At 38.3% G+C, this 22,667-nt stretch overlaps 2 protein-coding genes across 12 annotated transcripts in view; one reads left to right on the forward strand and one right to left on the reverse strand.

Moving 5' to 3' along the window:
• Positions 1-31: 31 nt before the first annotated feature.
• On the forward strand, positions 32-4,329 carry Rnf139 (ring finger protein 139). 3 transcript variants are annotated; one of them, XM_019205575.2, is made up of 2 exons: positions 32-1,420; positions 2,127-4,329. In XM_019205575.2, the coding sequence occupies exon 2, from the start codon at positions 2,153-2,155 to the stop codon at positions 3,941-3,943; it is 1,791 nt and encodes a 596-aa protein (XP_019061120.1). In that variant the 5' UTR covers positions 32-1,420; positions 2,127-2,152; the 3' UTR covers positions 3,944-4,329. The 3 variants fall into 3 exon arrangements, with proteins under 3 accessions (XP_019061120.1, XP_019061121.1, XP_019061122.1); XM_019205576.2 differs by having other exon boundaries at positions 32-1,336; XM_019205577.2 differs by having other exon boundaries at positions 32-1,259.
• Tatdn1 (TatD DNase domain containing 1) overlaps positions 4,329-22,667 on the reverse strand; it is a 42,535-nt gene continuing 24,196 nt past the window's right edge. For 6 of the 9 annotated variants that reach the window (XM_033760851.1, XM_010611227.3, XM_019205579.2 and 3 more), the window contains 8 exons: positions 22,198-22,341; positions 22,050-22,092; positions 15,929-16,014; positions 15,800-15,840; positions 13,733-13,809; positions 9,441-9,511; positions 8,193-8,319; positions 4,331-4,885 (listed from right to left, as the gene is read on the reverse strand). In XM_033760851.1, coding sequence (XP_033616742.1) covers positions 4,783-4,885; positions 8,193-8,319; positions 9,441-9,511; positions 13,733-13,809; positions 15,800-15,840; positions 15,929-16,014; positions 22,050-22,092; positions 22,198-22,341 — 692 coding nt within the window. In that variant the 3' untranslated portion in view covers positions 4,331-4,782. Of the gene's footprint in view, positions 4,886-8,188; positions 8,320-9,440; positions 9,512-13,732; positions 13,810-15,799; positions 15,841-15,928; positions 16,015-16,463; positions 16,514-22,049; positions 22,093-22,197; positions 22,342-22,667 lie in introns of those variants that run through there. The other 3 variants (XM_019205582.2, XM_010611232.2, XM_033760850.1) reach the window with 3 other exon arrangements.

A 22,667-nucleotide genomic window follows, 5' to 3' on the forward strand; every position in this document is an offset into this window, starting at 1 on the left:
AAAAAAAAAAAAAAAAAAAACAAAAAAAAACCTAAAGGAAGATCACATACGGCATATGGTATACTGAGTTAATTCCATTTCCTTGTTATCTTGCATGGAAGATTTTAATCCTCAGAAAATATAGTTTCTGTTGAAATGACCCTGTTCTCAATTCTCCAGAAGACTGCTAGTGGCCTACTTGGGTGGGAGAAGCAGCGGGCTCTTGCTAAAAAGGCTTATGGATCCTCTAGTTCAGCGTTTTCTTTTCACAATGACCTGACACTTAGGCACAGGATAAAGTTTGTGTATGGGCAGTCATTACTTAAAGGAACCAGGTTTTAAAATGCTTCCACTATCATATGGACCACCCGACCTGCCCTCAGCTAGGTTTCTTCTTCTGAGTTTTTGTTACCTCCTAACAATATCTAAAATACCATCTGTGGATTAATCCAGTGACAGTGAGAGCCTTCATAAACAATTAGTTCTCTAGGCCCCCTTTGAATACTGCTGCATGGAACATTATGCCCTTAATACAGAATCCGAGACACTTATGTGTAAACCACAGTAGGGTTGGAAACTTGGTGGGGCTGTCATTCTAAGCAAAGAGAAGACTGTAAAGATGTAACTGTGGTAGACAGAAGCTAGGGAAACAAATCTGGTACATTGGGGTGTCTGTGCATGTGTTGGGAAGAATATCACTTTAAATTGGGTCCTTGAATGCTAAGATGAGTATAAGCTTTAGTTAGTAATTTCAGAGCCACCTGAAGAATGTAATTTGAGCAGAGGAATAAAGAAAAACAATTGGTGATTTATAGGTGTCTTTGGTTGGTGCCACTGAGAAAAGGGAGATAAACACGTTAGAATTTGGCAACTAATTGGCACTTTGATAGCATGGGCCCTGAAGCATTCTTAGGACCATAATGATGGTACCCTTCACGTGAAAGTAGAAATCACAGAGAAAAGCTGGTTCTGGTTTAAGGTGAGTTAGGCTTTCAGTTTTTGACTTTTGCAGTGGTAATGGAGGAGTGGAACTACGTGAATGTTTTGATGTCATTTTATAGTTGAAACCTTTGACCGTTTATTGAAATCTTCAAATTTTTTTTGTTGTGCTCAAAGATGTGTCCAGATGCATGTCCAGTGTTGACAGTGTACAGTAGGGGAGGAGGGGTTTTATTATCCCTTTTTAACACACTATGGTTTTCTGAATGCTACTTTTGTAACTGAAGAAAAAGGGTTGAAGAAATGAATACAGAAATATACCGGAAAAACGGAAGTTGGAGGTAATTTCCAAAATCAGAAGGAAAAAAACAGACCCTTGGAGAATGCTGAAATTTGAGGAACAGGAAGAAGAGCTGGCGTGAGTTTATACTTGGAACAAACGGAGGAATTACATGGAAGTATAAAACTTGATTCCCAAGAGAACACTTTACAAAAAAGAATTGTAAGACTTAATATTGGTGATGTTTCCCACGTGGTCATATTTAATTCTTAATTTTTTGATGGAATTATTATTTTTTTAATGTTGGGGATCAAACACAGGACATCAAGCATCCTAGACAAGCGCTGTACCAGTGAGCTACATCCCAGCCCTAAAGTTTTTAATGAGTATGAAATTATAAAGGACTTGTTCTTTTAAGTTTTAAAATTTATCTAAAGGTATATATCAGTACAAATTTGTCCTGAAGATAATTTAGGAATTTTGTGACAAAATTGTAGAAATTAGAAAATAAAGGGTGAGGTGTTTTTTTTCCTCTGGTACCGGGGATTGAACCAATTGTAGCAAATGAGCCACAGCAGCTTGAAGCCTTTTTTTTTTTTCCTTTTAATTTTGAGACACAGTCTCATGCCATTGCCCAGGTTGGGCTCCAACTTGGAGTCCTCCTGCCTCAGACTCCCAGAGTACTGGAATTACAGGTGTGCACCCCCCCAAGCTAGTGGTGAGATTTTTAAGACTAATTTAGTGTGCTCTGGTCTCTTGAAATCTGACTTTACAAAACCTTACTGTCCTCTGAGTCTAAGTTTTTTTGAGACTTAATGTTCATAACTTTGAAAATATTCATAATTTAAGGCAGAAGATTTAAGTATTAATGTAAGACATGCTGAAAATACGTCATTCAGATGACCTTTTCTATTTTCTTTCTTTTTAGGTATATTTGCATCCAGTATTGTTCTAATGTTGTCACAGCGATCACTTTTCAAGTTTTACATGTACAGCTCAGCCTTTCTATTAGCTGCAACTTCAGTGTTGGTGAACTATTATGCTGCTTTGCACATTGACTTCTACGGTGCCTACAACACTTCGGCCTTTGGAATTGAGCTGCTTCCTCAAAAAGGGCCCTCACTGTGGATGGCACTCATTGTTCTACAGCTAACATTTGGAATCGGATACATCACACTACTCCAGATTCATTCCATCTATTCACAGTTAATTGTTTTGGATCTTTTGGTTCCTGTAATAGGCTTAATCACAGAGCTACCATTACACATCAGGGAGACTTTAGTTTTTACCTCTTCCTTAATTCTCATATTAAATACAATACTTGTTTTGGCAGTGAAACTTAGGTGGTTTTATTATTCCACACGATATGTTTATCTTTTAGTGAGGCACATGTATCGAATTTATGGATTACAGTTATTGATGGAGGACACATGGAAGAGGATTCGTTTCCCAGATATACTTCGAGTCTTTTGGCTAACAAGAATTATAGCTCAGGCTACAGTGTTAATGTACATTCTAAGGATGGCAAATGAAACTGAGTCCTTCCTCATTTCTTGGGATGATTTCTGGGATATCATTTGCAATCTTATAATTAGTGGATGTGATTCTACACTTACTGTACTGGGTATGAGTGCTGTAATTTCCTCAATAGCCCATTATTTGGGGCTTGGAATATTGGCCTTTATTGGATCAACTGAAGAAGATGACAGGCGACTTGGCTTTGTAGCACCTGTTTTATTTTTTATTTTGGCTCTTCAGACTGGTTTAAGTGGGCTAAGACCAGAAGAGAGACTTATTCGCTTAAGTAGAAACATGTGCCTTTTGTTAACTGCAGTCCTGCATTTCATCCATGGAATGACAGACCCTGTATTAATGTCTCTCAGTGCCTCCCATGTTTCATCTTTCCGTAGACATTTTCCTGTGCTGTTTGTCTCTGCTTGCCTGTTCATTCTTCCTGTTTTACTCAGCTATGTTCTTTGGCACCACTATGCTCTAAATACATGGTTGTTTGCAGTTACTGCCTTTTGTGTGGAGCTCTGCTTAAAAGTAATTGTTTCCCTCACTGTTTATACGTTATTCATGATTGATGGCTACTATAATGTCCTTTGGGAAAAGCTTGATGATTATGTCTACTATGTTCGTTCAACCGGCAATATTATTGAATTTATATTTGGAGTAGTGATGTTTGGAAATGGGGCTTATACTATGATGTTTGAGTCAGGAAGTAAAATTCGGGCTTGTATGATGTGCCTACATGCATATTTTAACATCTACCTACAAGCAAAAAATGGCTGGAAGACATTCATGAATCGTAGAACTGCTGTTAAGAAAATCAATTCACTTCCTGAAATAAAAGGGAGCCGCTTGGAAGAAATAGATGATGTATGTGCAATTTGCTATCATGAGTTTACAACTTCTGCTCGTATTACACCATGTAATCATTATTTCCATGCACTTTGTCTTCGGAAATGGCTATACATTCAAGATACTTGTCCAATGTGCCATCAAAAAGTGTACATTGAAGATGATGTCAAGGACGATTCCAATATATCTAACAACAATGGATTTATTGCAGCCAATGAAAATGAAAACCCAGAGGAAGTAAGAGAAGATGCTGCTGAATCTGACAGGGAACTGAATGAAAATGACAGTACAGATTGTGATGACGATGTGCAAAGAGAAAGAAATGGAGGGATTCAGCACACAGGTGCAGCAGCTGAAGAATTTAATGATGACACTGATTAAAATAATTTACTAATCACTGAGGTATTTGTTTAAAATTGAGTTCATCCAAAATGGAATATGCTTTGCTTCAGTGTGTAACCAAGCACAAAAAACAGTATCAATGTTGAATCTGTGAATGGTTTTCCGTTTACTGTGATGTGCTACTGTAAATATACCTCTTTAGTTACTTCTGGTCTCTTTGGTGACCTATTTAAATTTGTGTACATTATTGTACATAGAATAAAATGTTTTCACATTTTTATGACAAAATTTGAACAAACAACTTTTTAATAGATGTAATAGTCATAATGGTGCGTCAACTGTGCCAAAGATTCGCAATGAAATTATATAATGTTTCTAACTGCACCCTAGTATTTCTTTAAAATGAGTTTTCAAAGTGGAAAAAATGCAAGTACAAACCAGAAAAATCACATTAAAGTCAAGGAAATAAAGTGATCAATATGTAAGTTAATTTAACCAAAGGAGTAGTATTTTAAAACCATGGATGGAAAAAATTATCCTGCCAAAAGCAACAGAATTTTTTTGAAACTTGAATAGCTAAGTTCAAGAGTTGTGAATCAATACTGTCAGCTCAGAAATAGGCTTTTATCAGCTAAACTTTGATTTACAGCAGAATGTGCTCAAATGTCCTTTTATCTCTTGATAAGATGACACAATGCAGGCAAATAGCTAGGTTCTCATTGTTTTACACCAACATTGAATGATATAAAATTCATGGATACCAGTGAAGCGGATGCTGTGTAGTGATTCTTCTTTAGACAGCTTTCAGATAATTTTCTTTATTGAAATTTACAGTAAATTTTGCCATGAAGTATTTCATACATGTTGGAATATGCCAATTAAGTATCAGGAAAAAATAGTTTAATGGTGTTGTTATATAGCGTATTGGCTAATTCCAGTGGCTCCTCATCTCTTACAGCTGACATTATCTCCAGTATTTGACTAAGGCAAAACAAACAAAAAAGGGTTATATTTCCAAGTATATATTGTTTTAAAGGTGTATAATTAACTTTTCCATGTAAAAGAATATCTTGTACTAGCATTTTTAACACAGCTTAACAGTAAAAGTTTTCAGCAAGTATCAATAGAAAAAATTAACTTACTATCAGCAATTAGAGACAAGTTCTAGAGCTGACTTTCATATAAAGTCAAGAATCAGGTTCAAGTATATTATAATATACCAGCCTTCTATATTATGTGCACCACCACATCATGGAATTAATCTAGTAGAAATGAGCCCCTTCATACTAGGTCATAACGGATCTTTAGTAAGTCATGATAAGCATCTAAAAGATTAAAGGAAATGTACATTGCACTTAAGGGTAAGTACCTGTACACTTTGGGTTTGGTTTTATTTACATTTGTATGTATGTAATGATCACAATGTGAGGATAGCACCCAAAGTTTGAAAGCCAGTGCTTAAGGAACTAGTTAAGAGATGGGAAGAAATGGTTTGTGGTTAAGCACAGTGACCGCAAGTGGGGAATGAGCTGTGTGGGAAGGGGAGTGTGGGGATGTTCTGTATTTTTTCCCTGCAAGAGAACCGCCCTGGGATCTGTCATTCAGTTTCTTTGCCTAAAATGACGACTCTCAGTATTGTCTTCTAGTGGTATTGCTTATAGGTAGGCTATTATTAGACCTGAGTTAGAAATTTCTAGTCTACATTAAACATTTAAGTACTCCTTAGGCAGCTTTTTGTTCGTTTTCGAGGTATCTTATATGTAAACACCTGGGGTCTGGCATGGATGCATGCCCGTGAGGCAAGAGGATTGCTGCAAGTGCTGGGTGTTTGAGGCCAGCCTGAACCATGCAGTGAGATTCTGTCTCTAAACAAAGAAAAATAAAATTTAAAAATGTAAACAAACACCAAAGGAATTAGAGATGGAAATTTAAGATTAACTTTTTATTATTCTGTAACAGTGACACAAGACTGTTTAGTAAATGTACCAAACCAGCCATATTAAACTTTAGTTATCTGACTTTAGTTATCTGACAATCAAAATATGCTAAAAATAAATTAGTACCATTTAAATTAAGATAGTAAATTTCAGAATTTTACCCTATGTACTACTCAGAATTGAAATGCTTAAGTAGTGCTGCTGATAGAATGTTTTGAAGTTCACAATTGCTTTGCTAAAATTTACATTGTATGGCAAAATTACTTTCTAGTTAGAATTTTTTTGCTTATGTTTTCTGAGACAGGGTCTCTCTCTGTAGTCAGGCTGGCCTTGAACTCCAGGCAATCCTCCTGCCTCAGCTTCCCAAGGGCTGAAATTACAGACTTGTGTCCCTATACCTGACTTACTCCATACCTTTGGTGCTTAGTAGAACCTTCTGTTTGTGTGCTTGATTATAACAAAAGTTTATGGCAATCTTCGAAGATCTCTTTTGCAGCCAGTCTATTTCTAGTTAGCTTCAGTGGCCTAAAGCTATAGTTACTCTTTTTTTTAAACAGGCAGTTTATTGTATTTGAGAATTTAATGGCATTTGTTTAATGCAGAGGTCTTAAACTAGGCAGTTTTAAGTCTTGAAGGAGCTAAATGATTCCTGCTACCTACCTCCTCAAGAGTGGGTTTTTTTGTTTTGTTTTTGCCATTATCCCACTTAAAATTATTTGGGTCTTGATAAAATCTAACCTACTAAACTTGGCTCACAAGAGACCTGACAACCTGGGTCTCACCTTGCCTTCCCAGACTTCCCTTCCACTTTAACCCTATGCATCCCACTTCCATACTAAGCTCACTATTACTCTGGGTTAGCGAGCCTTCTACAGCAGGCCATTGCGGGTCTTTGGCCTGACTCCCAGTCTTGTTTAGTAAACAGATGAAATGTCAGCCTAGTAGAGCACTTTTCTAATTCTCTCTAGGCAGACAGCTGCCATGTCTGTTTCCAGAGACAGATTCATACCTCTGTAACAGCTTTACTGTCTCAGACTATAGGTTATCTAATTGTTTGCTTCAGGATGCAGGGGGCCAATGTCTAACTGAGGGCCTCACCCAAAAGCCTGGCACAGGGAACCCATTTGTGTTGTAGGTGGGTGAGCACAGGGACTGTCTTGATTCTTGTAGCCTTAGTAATCTGTACCTTTCCTGATGTGTAAGGAACTCCAAAATGTCTCAAGGAATTTATAATCTAAAAGGGAAGTAAGACCTCTATGTAATCATTACAATGTAAAACTAACAGAATGGAGCTTGGCAAATTACTTTTGTAAGTAGGAGTTAGTATAACTAAAGTGAACAGCTGTAACTTTACCTACAATTAAGAAAATACAGAAAACTGATGTGGACACACTTCATAGCAACTACTCCCTCTAGTCTGGCTGCCAGCAAAATACTAGCCTCTCATTTCCAATGTCCTTTTAGATCTCTGAAAAATGATTAGAAATACTATACTGTCTTCTGACTAAATTTGCAAGCATCTGTATTCTATAAAAATTATGTGATTTTTTTTTTTCCTTTAACCAGAGTATAAAAACATTCCTCTCTATGGACCTTAAAGCATTCAATTTTAAAGCCTTTGGCAGAGCCAACAATTCATAAAGGAAAAGAACCTCTCAATTTTTATAGGATAAGTCTCAGTTTTTCTGCCTGCTGAATTTTAGATCTGGCTATCTAATACTCATTATTAAAGAAAAAGATGGTGCGTTTTGAAAATTGGCAGTCTTAAGGTAACCCAGTATTTTTAATGAATGTGTTATAAAGTTCAGCCTTTTTGGGGGTGAAGGTAAAAAGGAAACCCTGTCTTTTGTCATATTCCAAAGAAATGTGTCATTTCCTTGATTTATTCAGGTTGTGAATTACTTAAAATGCTAAGGCTAACTGGTTACAAACAGCAGAAGAGAAGGTACATGAGAATAAACTTAGATGAGGTAAGGTGATTGTAAGGATAGTTGTAGGATCTCTTCCCTCTTGCAGAATGACAACCAATCCAAAATCAAGATTTCTCATTGCTGCAGCAAAGTCCCAGGACTGAAAGGATGTGAAGCTAGGATCCCAGATAGAGCAATTCAGGTGCAAATTCCTCTAAATCATTACCGAGATGGTCTTTGACCTGAATTTTTATGATGATGTGTGAGTGGGTATCGTTTCATTAGTTCTACCATTCAGCATGTACACTCGTTAGAATGACCTGTACTTAATTTGAAATTAATTTCATAAAACAAGTTCTGCCCTCAGAGTTCATTTTTCATTAATTGGCATTTGGTGATTGCTTACTGTGATTCTGAAGATCATAAAAGAGAAACACTTACATTATATGGCAGGGTTCATTTCTGTCTTTTAAACAATGCCCATTTTCCCATTTCTTTTTGGTAGGAAATGAAGTTTTTATATATTTTGATCCAGCATGTGTATTTTTGACTCCACACCAAGGTGCATCTACAGTTAGGCAAAAATAAAAGTGTTTAGAGGTCTATGTTTTCAAATTTTTATGAACCTTAGCAAATAATATATAATGTGTAACTTACAACCCATAAATCAGCTTGCCCATTTTTTTGCTATATAGAAAACAATTCTAAGGAAAGCACAAGATAAATCCTCAGTTGCATCTTAAATGCTTTGTAAGTAAGAATCAACTTTTTCTGCTAACATTGTTGATAACATGTCTGCTTTAAAAAAATCTTTAGCCTAAAAATATAATTGGAACATAAAAATATTTAATATGTTTCTATATTATCTCTATTGAATATGAAACAGTGGCTTTAAATATATATCTCTTTAATCATAATAGCTTACAAATTTTACAACCATTGTACTTAATCTACTTCAATTTCATGTTTGCCTAAGGAAATACAGTTGATGTCTCCAGAGTACCTCAATCTGGGCTTTATAAAGGTCATGATATAAACACCTTGAGTTACAAGATTTAGAGATAAAAGTTTTCGCTTTTAACCCTGTTTTAAAAGGGAACAGAGTCTAACATACAAAAACAATTTGATTTTTGCAGTTTAAAAAATACTACAGAATTAAATCATTATAAAGAAGATGACATGTAAAAAAAGACTTTGAAGGCCAGAAATGTAGCTCAATGGTTCCACTGCCTGCTTTGCAAGCACAAGGTCCTGAGTTCAACCCCAGTACCAAAAAAAAAAAAAAAAAAAAAAAATGATTGTGAAACCCTGAAGTGTAATTTTGGTCAAAACTCCTTTATTAGGAATAACTAAAAGACCTTAGTTATTACAGATTCTGACATTTTTTAAGTTTCTAGGCTTAGACAAACATAAAATTGAAAATAAAAATCTCTTGAATAGGCTGGGGATTTGGCTCAGTGGTTCTGCGGCCTGCTTTGCAAGCTCAAGGGCCTAAGTTCGATCCCCGGTACAAAAAAAAAATCTCTTGCATAAATACTTCAGTAAAAACCCCCAAAAGTCTTTTGAAAAATATAAATGTTGAACATACTATTTAAAAATATTTAACAGTAAACCTGATGTCACCTTCCTTTGGGGGGGGGTGGTACTAGTTTAACATGAAACTTAAAAGTTCTGAACACTTCAACTTACCTGTCTCAATCATTAATTTTTCACTAGGTATTGACTTCAAAACTTCTAAATTAGCCTCAGTTTTCAGTGAGCTTTAAAAGAAATGTACATTTAGTTTTTAAGGTAGCATTTAGTGAATAACTTTTTTATATCGTGTTTAATACAAGTTACAAAACTCAAAACCCCATAATACATTGTCAGTATATTACACATTCCTCAGATTCCAGATTGATAATTCCAACCAGATCTGCCTTTAGAAGATGTAATGTTTCATGCTTATCAGTCAGTTGATTCTTCAATAGGCTTTCTGTATCAGTTTAAGTAAAAATAAACTTTTAAAAAAGAACTTACTTGCATAACTTAGAGGTTCTTAACTTTCATTTTCAGTCTCTGAGGCAGGTTTCCTGCTCCCAATTCTTTGCTGTTCTCTAATAAAATTTCTGTAATAAAAGTATCGGTACCCTGCCATTGTTTCTTAGTGGGATGGATAAACTCTGCTCTGGACTCTAGCCTTTGCCTCCAGACTTGCTTTGAGTTCACAGGATGGGATGATATGGCCACAGGCTGTGTACTTTTCTGTTTGGATGGCACACTGAGCAATTGTTACCTCTTCAATTCTGAGCCCCCAGAATGAAAACATGACCTATGGTAGAGTTTAGTAATTCCATGGGTTTGGACAAATGACGTATTCACCATTACAGTATCACACAGAGTGGTTTCAGTGTCTAAAACCCCTCTCTTCTGCCTGTTCATCTCTCCCTCCCTCTACATCTCTGGCAACTACTAATCTTACTGTCTTCTCTTGAAACCTCCTCACCCAGAATGTCAAGGTGAAAACAACAGGAGTTTTTGATCAAACTAGTAAATATTTGTTACCTTGAATCATAACATGTAAAGCAGGAGGTGATAGAGAAATGACAAATGTCACGTTTTAAGTGTTAAAATGACTTAAATGCTATGTGCCTGCAGAGAGACCAAACACAAGCAAACCAAACCACTGAAGACATTTCTAACAACTAGGTACCTAGAAGAAATCTGGAGAGAGGAAAGGAGAGGGAGAGGGAGACAGAGGCAGAGAATGAACCTAAATCAGACTTGGTGGAGAACAACCAGCACATACCAGAGGAGGGGTGAAACATGGGGCTGAAAATGAAGAGTGACTGCTGCCTGAACAGCAATCTTCTTTCTGATCCTCCTCTGCTCCACAGCACTGTCGGCACAATCAGAAATCCCTACTTTGCGTTTCCAGCTGGGACCAAACAATGCCTTTCTGAAGGAACTGGATCAACCCAAAAAAGATGTGTATAAAATGGTATCTGGGAATTCCCAGTGGAACAGTCAGCTGACCATCTAAGCCTGCCAGTTGATGGACTCTCACTAGTTTCCAAACAGTTGTTTTTGTCTTTTAAATAGACAGTGAAGGATTGTCTGACATTTAAGGAAAGCGCCCATCATGACAAACCAAAAGAGGAAAGAGGAACTAATAAAGCAATTATACTGCAGTTCCTATCTTTAGAGAAAGAAGAAGATAACTTCATCTATCAAGATAATGATACTAAAAAATAAGAGCTTTCACAGACTCATGCCAAAGTTACTTACTAAAAAAGGTTAAGGGCTGGGCTTGAGCTCTGGTTCTGCCACCTGCCTTGCAAGCACAAGGTCCCAAGTTCAATGCCAGTACCCCCCCCCAAAAAGAAACCAAAGCAAATATAAAAACATTAAAATATAAGGCACTTTTTTGGAAGAAGGAGAAAATAAATACACATAAATTGTAGAATAAAAAGATAGTATCTATGTTATCAATCTGAGATGTTTAAAAAAAAAAAATCAAGAAAATTCTCCAGGACTGACAAAGACGAGCCTCTAGTTGGAAGGGGCCAGCAAGAAGACAAAGCATGAGAAGACATCTGTGAATTTCGTAATACCAAACATAAAGAACTACAATCTTCCAGAGGAAAAGAAAGCAGGTCACAGGGCAAGCACCACCAGAACTGACTTGATGGGACAGCGTCAATTCTCAGTGAAAATGACTATATTGAATTTTATGCCTAGGAAAACTAACAACCAAAAGTAGGTTCCCTCTCCCTTTCATTAACTGTCCAAGCAAACGTGAGGAAGAATAGAATACATTAATTTTCAAACAAAGAAATATTTTAAAATAAAATACACTTCCTATGGACAATTTCTTCCCCTAGAACAAACAGAAAACATGGGGTCTAAAAATAGGAGCTGTATCAGAAAAGACCCACTAGTCCAAACAGAAACAAAGACAGAAGGGTCTAGAACTGAAACTTCCTAGACAGGTTTCCTCATGGGGAAAACAGATGAATGCATTTCACAGAGCAGTACACAGTACGAGTGAGCTTCAACTTTTAAAGAAAGCCAAGTAAATAAAAATATTTGAGGTTCATGATGGTACCTGCTATAATGCCAGCTACTTGGGAAGCTGAGGGGCTTGAGAATGTAGTCAGGGTAGAGCACCCCCAGGTGTAATCCCCAGTCTCTCTTTTACAGATACACACACACACACACACACACACACACACACACACACACACAGAGGGAGTATTTTAGCTTTCCTGTTAACTGGGACACAACTGACACCTACAACTTAAAGGAGGAAAGGTTTAATCTGGCTCATGGTTTTCAAGTACAAGGCTGCCTGAATCCATGGCAGAAACATAATGGCTAAGGGTGTGGGTAGAACAAAGCTGCTTAATTCAGAGCAGCAGGGAAGGAGCAAAAGAGCAACACCAGCGAGGAAGGGCCGGATTTGGACCCCTCAAGTTGGGCCTCCATGACCCACTCTGATACTCTCAGAAATGTGCTTCACCAGTCCCTTGCCCCGGGGGCAGATCTCAAAGCCAATCGAGTTGACCTACCCTAACCACCACAGAATTACTCCAAAACAAAAAGCAGTAGAAGAAACACAGGCATAGCACACCATATGGGCCAGCAGTCAACATCTATAGACATAATGAAAACACTAAATATGCATAAAGCCAAAAAGCTTGAAATAACTACTGGAAGGAGTACAGAGGTGGGAGTTAGTATGGGATATAAGAACGAAAATGCCATACAGCTCAATGAGAAGAGATGGATCAGTCGAGAGCTGATGGTACATGCATACTATCCATGGGGATAAAGCGAAGCTGTTGCCTCAGAAAAAGCTGCTCTGGGGCTGGGGCACGTGCTGGGGGGCTGTGATAGTTGCTTGTAAATCAGTGCTTCCTGACTTTTTAATCATTACTCCTTTGAATATTTACTTATAAACTGATTTAACCACTAATTTAAATATGAAGTATCTTAAGCACTAAAAAATAATTCCATGACTATTTCCCTAAAAGTTTAGCCAAAAATATGCAATCAGAAATGATCACTGTAAGGAAATGAAACAGATGAGGGAAAGTCTCATGTACTCAGAGGCGGACTTTCAGAAGGTGGCGGGGTCACAGCCTGTACTCATGGTGGGCTCATTCACTGGGGAGCTGAGTGGAGGCTGACCTGGGAGGGTGCTGTCACCCCAACCTGATTCCTCCCTGCTAGGACGTGTGCAGCTGTCTTCTGCAGCACACCCCTCTATGATGCTGCTTCTGCCTTGGAGCCAGCCAACTATGAACTGAAACCTCTAAGCCTTGAGCCCAAGAAAAACTCTCTTCCTCTATGCTGCAGGTGTCAGGTATTTGTCCCAGCAACATGGAAAGTGACTAAGAAAGCAAGCCTTACACTACTCTGACATCCTATGAAAGGTCCCGGTGGAAGCTCTGACATGTGACAAAAAAGAAGCGTAAGGCCCTGGCCACTTAGTGACTGCACTAAGTGAGGTCTCGGTGGTGTTACAGTAGAAAGGTCACCACGCAGGAGCCAAGGGACACATTCTCCCCTGGGAGTAACTTTACACCTGTTTCTTCTTTCAGCCTCAGAATTTTGGCCTACAGAAATATATAAATGACTGCCACAGAATAACCTTTCTCCCTGGCCTGTATCCTGTGTACAGCTATACACAATGCTGTGAACATATATGTTTCAAAGGCATAAAACGACCTGAGAATAAACTGAGTTGCCAGAAAAAGCTAGCTGCTGAATTCAACATAAACTGTTTCTGTTATCAGAACAGAGGGCAGTACTCTGTAATTTTGAAGCTTTAGCTTGCTTGTAATAGTATTCTTTAATTTCCTACATAATTACTGAGATTCTCAAGCAAAGATCAATACAAAACACTTTAATAAAAATAAACCTTTATCAGTGGTTCACTGTAAAATCATTTATGAATGTTTAATATAAAAGTTAACAAAAACAACCTGATGACGTACCAACCATTAAATCCTATATAGAGATCCAAGTCAATCAAAGCAGCTGCTGCTTCCTTGGTACCATCAAATGAGTGTACCTAGGGGACACACAGGTGTTATTATTATAATAGTTAACCTTTAAAGTTATAAGTAACATGGATAAGACTTTTTAAGAAAAAAAAATCCTGGATCACAGTGTTTCAAAAGTATGGCATTAGGCAAAAGCAGGAGGAAAAGGTGGAAATGCTGTAACACCATTTAAAACATACTGAAAATTTACTGAATTGTTCTGTTACAGGATATTTTTTCTAGAATAGAAATGACTTAGGCAATTTAAGAAGCTGTGAGAATGCTGCTTCAAAATGTAAACTGATACACAGTCAACAATATCAGCTTAGCAGGCAGAAGAGCTGAGATGGCATTTTTCACCTTCACGAACCCAAGACTGAGGAACAGCTGTTCATACTTTGGGCGCATTTATGTACTGCAAAGTAAACAATAACAAGACTACTTCACAAAAGGAGGTCACCTACCAAGTGACACTGTTACCACTAAGGCCAGACAATCTGAGCACAAGTGGGTAATGTTCTCAACACTCTGTGTTAGCTGCCTGAAGGCAATTATTCTTGCCCTAACCATTTCCAGCAGACTAGAAAACATAGCCTCCATTCATATCCAAATAATTTAAAATGTGATTCTTCATAAACCACTTCAGACATTACTCTTTGTATAGCAACTTTTAATGATAAAAATAATGTTTTAAAAGTTTAATTACTACAGAGTCATCCAAGTCAATTTTAATTTTTAATTAATTAATTTATTGTGGTACTGGGGACTGAACCCAGGGAGCTCTGCGCTCCATCCCCAGCCCTTTTGATTTTGAAACAGGGTGCCTGTAAATTGTCCAGGCTGGTCTGGAAATTGTACTTCTCCTGCCTCAGCCTCCACAGTAGCTGGGATTATAGGCAGGCACTGCCATGCCAAGCCCAAATAAAGTCTTATTTGGAAATAAAGCAAATGAATTTGAAGTGGAGTCTGAATGTTATAATAAATGCCACCAGTAATGACAAGGGTATTCATTAAAACCCTTCTCAAGGCCCAAGTAGTTTCTAAAGGCTAAATTAGAGTCAGGAAACTACAGAGGAAATGTACACATTAACACCACTGCAAAACATAACGCATACAAATTATAGTGCTGTGGAACACCCATATGAAACTGTCACAGCAAGGCAGTGCAGGCCTTTCTTTGTCCTTGGTTGGCATAGTATAACTGTTTTATAGACCCACAAGCAACGTTATGGATAGAAATAGTCAATGAGTGTTGCTTGAAAATGTGTATGAAAATCTTTGTATCTGAGCATTTTTCTAAGGAAGATTCTCAAGAGTCCATGACTCAAATAAGATTAGAAAGCATTACACAATAGATACCTGAGCTGAGATGTGTAGATAATATGTATGAGAAATATCTGAAGACTGCTGACTGCAGTGACTGCAGAATGCAAATGGCAGAAAGAAGTATATCTAGATCAGAGTAATAAGAGAAACTAACGCAGGTGATGAGAAGTTAGGAAGGCAAACCTGAAACATGATGAGTCAGTTCAAGATACTATAAAAATCAGTGAATATTTTCCTCACAATTTAAGTTGAAGAACATTAAAGAATGGCTAATAGAAGATACAAAAACTTCACAGTGTCAGACGTATACAAGTACACACATGGATGGGATTTTCTTGGGAACAGAATTCTGTACTCATGCTTGCTGGCTATGGTGGCACATGCCTGTAATCCCAGCACTCGGGAGGCTGAAGAAGGAGAATTGCTGTTAAGTTCCACGAGGCTGGAACTACATAACAAGACCCTATCTCACCTCCCCAATAATTCTGTACTCGTTGTGTTCTGGACAAAAATATATCAGAACAGTTTATGTTTGTCCTCTATCTGGCCCATAAATCCAACAGTAAACATATATGCTCTTCAAATAATGATAGAACTTAGTAACATTATTGCTAACATGTGAATTACTTTATAGCCAACCTTAATAACCAAGCCATTTTTGAATACCATATATTAAACAACTTTTATACTTACCACTCCACCTACACACCGATCTCTATTTCTTTTCATTATGTCTGTAAATTAACAGAAAACACCTTTAGCAAGTAGCTAGATTTCTGTAAAATTCTTAAATTTTAAATGAGAATTTTATTTTAAACTCACCCAAAAATTCATCGTGTGAGTTGCGACAATGAAGAAACATTGGCAATTTTGTTTGTTCTGACAGTTCAAATTGTTTTTCAAAATATCTGCATATGTTAAAAAATTTCCTCAGTAAACTTTATTTTAGCATGAGAAAGCTAATTCTTTCAAAAGACTTTTTTTTTTCTTTTTCTTTGGTGGCACCAGGGATTGAACCCAGGGCCTGGTGCATGCTAGCCACATGTTCCACAACTGAGCTAAATCCCATACATAAATGATTTTTTTTAAATTAAAGGAATCTTATTCTATAGAAATGGCTGCAACAAAACTGAATTCAGATGCTAAAATATATTAGGCATAGCAGAGGGTTTTAAACACAGTTTAAGAAAAGGGATACGGCATTTAGTGGGATTACAAGTCTTTCTTGTGGTACAAGGGACTGAACCTGGGGCCAGTCAAGTGCTCTACTTGTGAGCTACACCCCCAGCCGAGCTGCCCACATTGTCCCACCCCATCCTGTCCATCCTGTCCTATTCATTTTGAGACAGTGTCTTACCAAGTTGCCCGGCCTGGTCTCAAATTTGTGATCCTCCAGACTCAGCCTTCTGAGCAGCTGAGATGACAAGCGTGTGCCACTGTGCCTGGCATGCAACCAGTTCTTCATGTGCTATTATAAAAGCAGCACCACTTCACAAGAAGAACAAGGGTACCCTTGAAACCTAAAGCCAAGTAGTTGGTAAATAAGTACAGTAAGTTCCCAGCTTACAAACATTCCAGCTGTGAACTTTTACAGATAGCAACGAACCTCAAGTTACAGAGATGTGGACAAATGGTGGAAGCAGCTCCCGTATCTGCCACTATGCTGCTGTGCACTCAATGTACAGCACTCACTCAAGAGCCCAAGGTGTCTGGAAGCCTTGAGGGAGCGAGAGGAAAAGATGGGAGGAGTCGGCCCACTGTCTCCCTCCCATCAGGTCACTCCATGCCCTCCAGAAGTCGGGTGCTGCCCTGTCCTGTGCCACTATTTCAAGCAACTGTAAAAGGGGAAGTAGCTTACTTACCAGGGTTTACACTATAAAGCACTGCCTCTGCATGAAAGGTAGATAAGACTCACTTTGTTGGACTTAACAGACGAATCTGACTTACAAGGGTTCTCCTGGAACAGAAGTAGTACCACGTTGGAGACCTCCAGTAGCACAAGACTGAATTAAGCTATTTTTCAAAAGATGAAAATAATAAACTGCACTTGATAAAGTTCTTCCAAGTGCCACATACTGTATGTCACTTGCTGCTCAAGAGGACCCTAAATCCCAGGACAGGGCGGAGCTGCAGTTTGCTGTCTAGGCCCATAAGGACAGGCAAACTTGGAGCAGAGCTTCAGTAACCCTGAGTGGTAATGTTTCAGAGCTGCTCCCTCCCGCCCCCGCATGAGGGCAGCCTGGTGTCCCCCTGGTTGTGCCTCCTTCAACAGGGCGCTCACCCTCGTGCCCACTGCAAGTCATGTCTGTCTACCAGAAACCAGCACACAGGCCACGTGCTCTTCTCCTAGGTGCATTTACCTCTCCTGGGTTAATTTGGGGAAACAATTTCTCTATTTAAATTAAACTTCTTTTACTATATTTTCATTGCCGTTTTCCGATGTGCAGTATTGTTTTCCTGGAATATCCCTTTGTATTCCTGAAAATGTTAAATTTTAAAATCAGAAATTGAAATATACTAGAAATATAATTAGTAAAGAAATAGTCTTCCTGCTGGGTGTGGTAGTACACACCTGTATTCCCAGCACTCAGGAGGCTGAGGCAGGAGGATTGCCATGACTTCAAGGCCAGCCTGGGCTACAGGGTGAGTTCAAGGTCAGCCTAGACTACATAGTGAGAACCTGTCTCAAAAAACCAAAACACAAGGGGCGGGGATGTAGCTCAGTGGTATCCTCACCTGCCTTGCAAGCACAAGGTCCTGAGTTTGATCCCCATTACAAAACAACAACAAAACAAAACAATAGTCTTCCTGAAATTAGTGCTTTATATCTTAATTATCTATTGGGTATGAGTATTTTGTCTGTTTATTTGAGACAGGGTCTCACTATGTAGCCCAGGCTGGCCTTGAACTTGTGACAGTGCTGCTGCCCCAGCCTCCCAAGGGCTGGAATTACAAGTATGAGCCACCATGCCTGACTTTTCTGGCTGTGTAACCTTTTCAGATCCTGCTGGACAAGGGTAACAAAGTGCTGACCTTCTGCAGTGCAGGCAATATCAATGACAACTCAGGAGAAGGAAAGATTGAGTGACTACTCAGCCACTAGTCCCTAGCTGCTGAAGTGACCAGCTGTCAGCAGTTCAGCACTCTCAGCAGGATGTGCATTTACAAGTGTACGCGGCTCCGTTATCCCCCCCGACAGTGCCTCTGCTATGCTCATCAATCAGCACTGCTGCTGTAGGCTGCAAGTTCAGAGAATCAAATGGTCAATCTGGGAATTAGCACTCTATGGCAGATATACAAAAGTATAGTGTTATGGCTGTGTCTAGATGTCCCCCAAAGCCTCAGGCAATCATAGGTGGGACTTTTCAAAGGTGGCTGGATCTAGAGTGTGTGACACTGGGACTGATTGATGGTGCAATGCTAGGCTCAAGGGCACTACGATTAAGAGTATGAGTGTTGCCCACACTAAGTCCTCCAATCCAAGATAAGACATAAGGGACAGAAAGAGCTGCGGTCCCCTTGCTTGGTTTCCTGCCTTCTGCCTGCCATGAACTATTTCTCCTTTGCAGTGCCAGGCAATGCCTCTCTGCCATCCACCCTGCCTTGGAGACAGCTGACTATAGACTGAAACCTTTACAAACTGTAAGCCAAATAAACCTTTCCTCTTTTAGTTTTGGATTTTGGGTATTTTGTCTCAACAATGAGAAAAGTACTAAAACATACTATTTATGAAAAAAACAGAAGGCCAAGCAATGTGCTCATGGAATTTTACATAATTTGAGGAAGGAGAGGCTCCTGAGTCCAAGGAAGCCACACAATGAAAAACAACTCCTAGAGATACAAACTAAGGGTATCATCACTGTGATGTCAAATGACCTCTGTCTTTAACAAGAAATTACATAATCTTTAGGGCAGAGCTGGCCTCTACTAAGAGGAGTCACTACCTGTTGTACTTACTTATGGTTTTTTTTCAGTTCATAAATGAGTATTGGTCTTCACTTGAGCTGGATTTGCTCATTTTGGTTTCAGACTGTACCACTGCTCCCTACAGTTTAGAGACAACACTATCTAAGAACAATGGCCTGAACAACTGTTATTAACTAGGATCAAAGACCCAGTGACTCACACTGCTATAAAGTGGCCGATGACAAGTATGGCCTCAATCTCTCACCTCCAGGGTCTCCTAGAGCCAGTGGTTCACTGTGAAATTTTGTGTCTTATATCTGATTTATTTAAAGACTTACCTGGTATTAACATTTTAAAGCCCCAAGACAATGCCTAGAGAAAACTACTCCAAGAGAACTGAGCTCTAACTTGCAGCAAGAAAGAGTGTAAAGAGCAGAGAAATTGAAAATATAGGTATGACTCAAAGGATAAACTTTCTGACAAGTGACGATGTCCTTTGCTTCTCTTTGTTTTCTTTAAAAAGTATTTTTCAAAAACCCCAAAAATTACAGCTGGTATTTTCTTTCAGAATGGTAATATTTCTAATAAGATCGATAAGACAACAGCTGTAATTTAGAGTACTTACTCTGTGCCAGGCAAGCCACTATGGCTTCATATACCCCATGCTAAGACAGGTAGCATCATCTTCATTTTAAGGACGAGGAAACTGAGATGAACCAAGGGGTACATGATTTTAAATGGCAAAAATCATACCTAAAGACCTACTGGTTCCAAATATCATAATTTGTTGTTTCAAACCCAAGGATGCTCTACCACTACGCTACATCCCAGCTCTTTTTATCTTTTGAGAGAGGGTCTCACTAAGTTGCCTGATGGGAACTCTAGTTTATGCTCCTTCTGCCTCAGCCTCCCAAGTGCTGCAATGACTGGCACACACCAGCTTGGCTGTATATTTCTTTGCAGCATATGGAGGAAGTACTCAGGAATCAAATATTGAATGGACTGAGGTCAAACTCTCTATTACATTAACACTTGGACAAGTGACATTCTGTGAGCTACAGCAGAAACTATTCTGTTATGCATACTGCTTTAAGTTCCCATCTTGATCTGATGATGTAAGTACCTTTAGAACAATAAAATATAGTATTACCAGTGCTTTCATGTAACCCCAAATTGAGTTTAAATTACTAGGGTGCATTTCAGAATCAGTTTTCATTTATTCTAGAAGAAAATCCCTATAGACAAGAAATCATGGAGGACTCTGCAGCTGTCTTGCTTGTCCTAATACAGCTGGTGACTCAGAAGGTGCGTCCTGCCCAAAATCAGAGGTGGAAGTGGAGGAATAACCTGAGAAACTGTCAAAGAGGAACACTTCCTGTTTTAGTGTAAATATGTGAACCTTTAAAGTTAAGTGAACTCATAACATAGTATTCAAAAGGCACAAAGCTGTAGTAACCAGGCTGGTGGCCATAAGATTGTCCCTGAAAAACACAGCAGGGACATACCACATTCACATAAAGAAAAGGCCTGAAAAAATCTGACCACAGAACATTATTCTGTCTCCACTTGGTTATAGATTTCCACCCTTCAGAAATTCTAGCACTTCAGGTCTAGGTCATTACCAACTCCATTAGTAAACCTGCTCCTTACCACAGTGATTTTCAACAAGGGGCAGATGAGGATCCTATTTAAGGCAAAACAGTGGGTGTTGGGGGTGTACTTCTGGCCATCAAGTCACTGGCTTCATTAAAACCAGATAACAAATATTAATTATGAAGTAATAGAGCTAGATGTCATATTAAGAGAGAATGTGACTCAACTCCTTTATATATAAGAAACAACTATGGTAGACATCTGGGGGTGTAGCTCAGGGGTAGAGCACTTCCCTGGGTTTGATTTCCAGCACTAAAAGGTGGGTGGTAGGATGACTCGTGGAGAGACAGATAGCTTGTTTATTCATAAAGGTCTTTAGGGACAGACAGTGTACTTTGTTGGCAAGTAGCACTCCATAAAAGTTTGTTGTATCAATAACTAAGTTAACCTCCTTCAGAAGTTCATTCTGATTTTTGAATAAAGTTGTGCCTTGGTTCACGAACTCAATTTTTTCCATGATTCTGGTTGCAAACTAAACTGGACAAGAACTGAATAAAATTTCTCCATAAGGTAAACACTGAACCTAACCACTGAATTTGGTTTGGGTCTAGTCCAATCTGGTTTGCCACTAGAATAATGGAAAGACTTTTAAGTTCATAAACTGATAATTATCTTTATAATTAAGGAGCTTCTGAAGTTCAACAAAATATTCATGTTTTAAATTAAGACTCTGACACAATTCTTATTTTCAACCCACTGACCAACTCCTATGATGACTGAAGCTCCAACTAAGAGCCATAGGCAGTAACTACAGCAAGTTATCCAAGATTGTGAGCTTTAATCTTCCCAGAAGCCACTGCTCTTAGCAAAGCTCCTATCGAAGGGCTCTCACTGTTCCAAACTAACAATCTCCACTGCTCCAACAGTAAAACAGGCTTCCTCACTTTAGTGACTGATCTTATAATCCTGTTAATGTCCCTTGCTCTTAAGTCATATCCATAACTAAGTTTAGTTCTAGTTCACTCCAGGTTCACATGACTTTATTTGTTAAACAAAAAACAACCAATGCCTCTATCAAATAAAGCTCATTCTTTATCTCTACTATTAAAGTCAAATTAGTGGGGATGTAACTCAGTGGCACAGCACTAACCTAACAAGCAGAAGGTGCTGGGTTCAATCTCCAGTATTTAAAAAAAAATCATGCTCAGGAGGATGATCACTGTTTGAGGCCAGCCCAGACCACACAGGGAGACCCTGTCTCAAAACTGACCAAAACCAAATCAAATTTGATACTCAAGGACTGTGTCTCCATCTCTTATGAATTATGCACAGCTATGCATGTAATTTGTTTCATTTTTTGATATACAGAGGAAAAAAACAAAAACATAATCATGCTTAGTCTAACTACATATTCACATGATAAATTATTTTAAAAATCACTTACTTAAGCTGAGTATCTTTGGGACAAAACTGCAGTCGGTCAAAATCTTCAAAAGATTAAAAAAAAAAAAAGAATAATTTCTCAGCACTTGTGTAAGACAAATGAGTAGTTTTTAAGCGAAGTCATCCTGAACGGCTACGTTGGCACTTACCAAGTCCACATTCCCCTATTGCCACAACTTTCCCCTTATTGTTCTCAGCAAGATTTAGCAATTCTGCTAAGTAAATGTCAGGGTTATTCTTTTCAAATTCACCACATCTTGTAGGATGGCAACCAACTGTGCTGAAAAACATATCTAACAGCAACAACCAAAATCTTAGGGTTATTTTCAAGATACTTTTTAATATTTATACTTAACATGCATAAGTTAGAGAATATCAAATAATTTCAACAAATGGTTTTTAACAAATGCCATAAACTATTCCAGACTACTCTGATTACATTGTCATTCATGTAAGAATTTGGGGAATACTTTAGGAAAGAAGGGTATGAATATGAAAATTGCTTTAATGTGTTAATGAAACAGTTCTACTCTTTCCAAAGCTTGGTGTTAACACCACCGAGCATTACAGAATGAAAAGTGAAACACTTTCTTGAGATGTTATCATCAAATTATGTCTT

The sequence above is a fragment of the Fukomys damarensis genome, unplaced genomic scaffold, assembly GCF_012274545.1.
Source record: "Fukomys damarensis isolate Sample0158 unplaced genomic scaffold, DMR_v1.0_HiC HiC_scaffold_5, whole genome shotgun sequence".
Classification (NCBI taxonomy): Eukaryota; Metazoa; Chordata; class Mammalia; order Rodentia; family Bathyergidae; genus Fukomys; species Fukomys damarensis.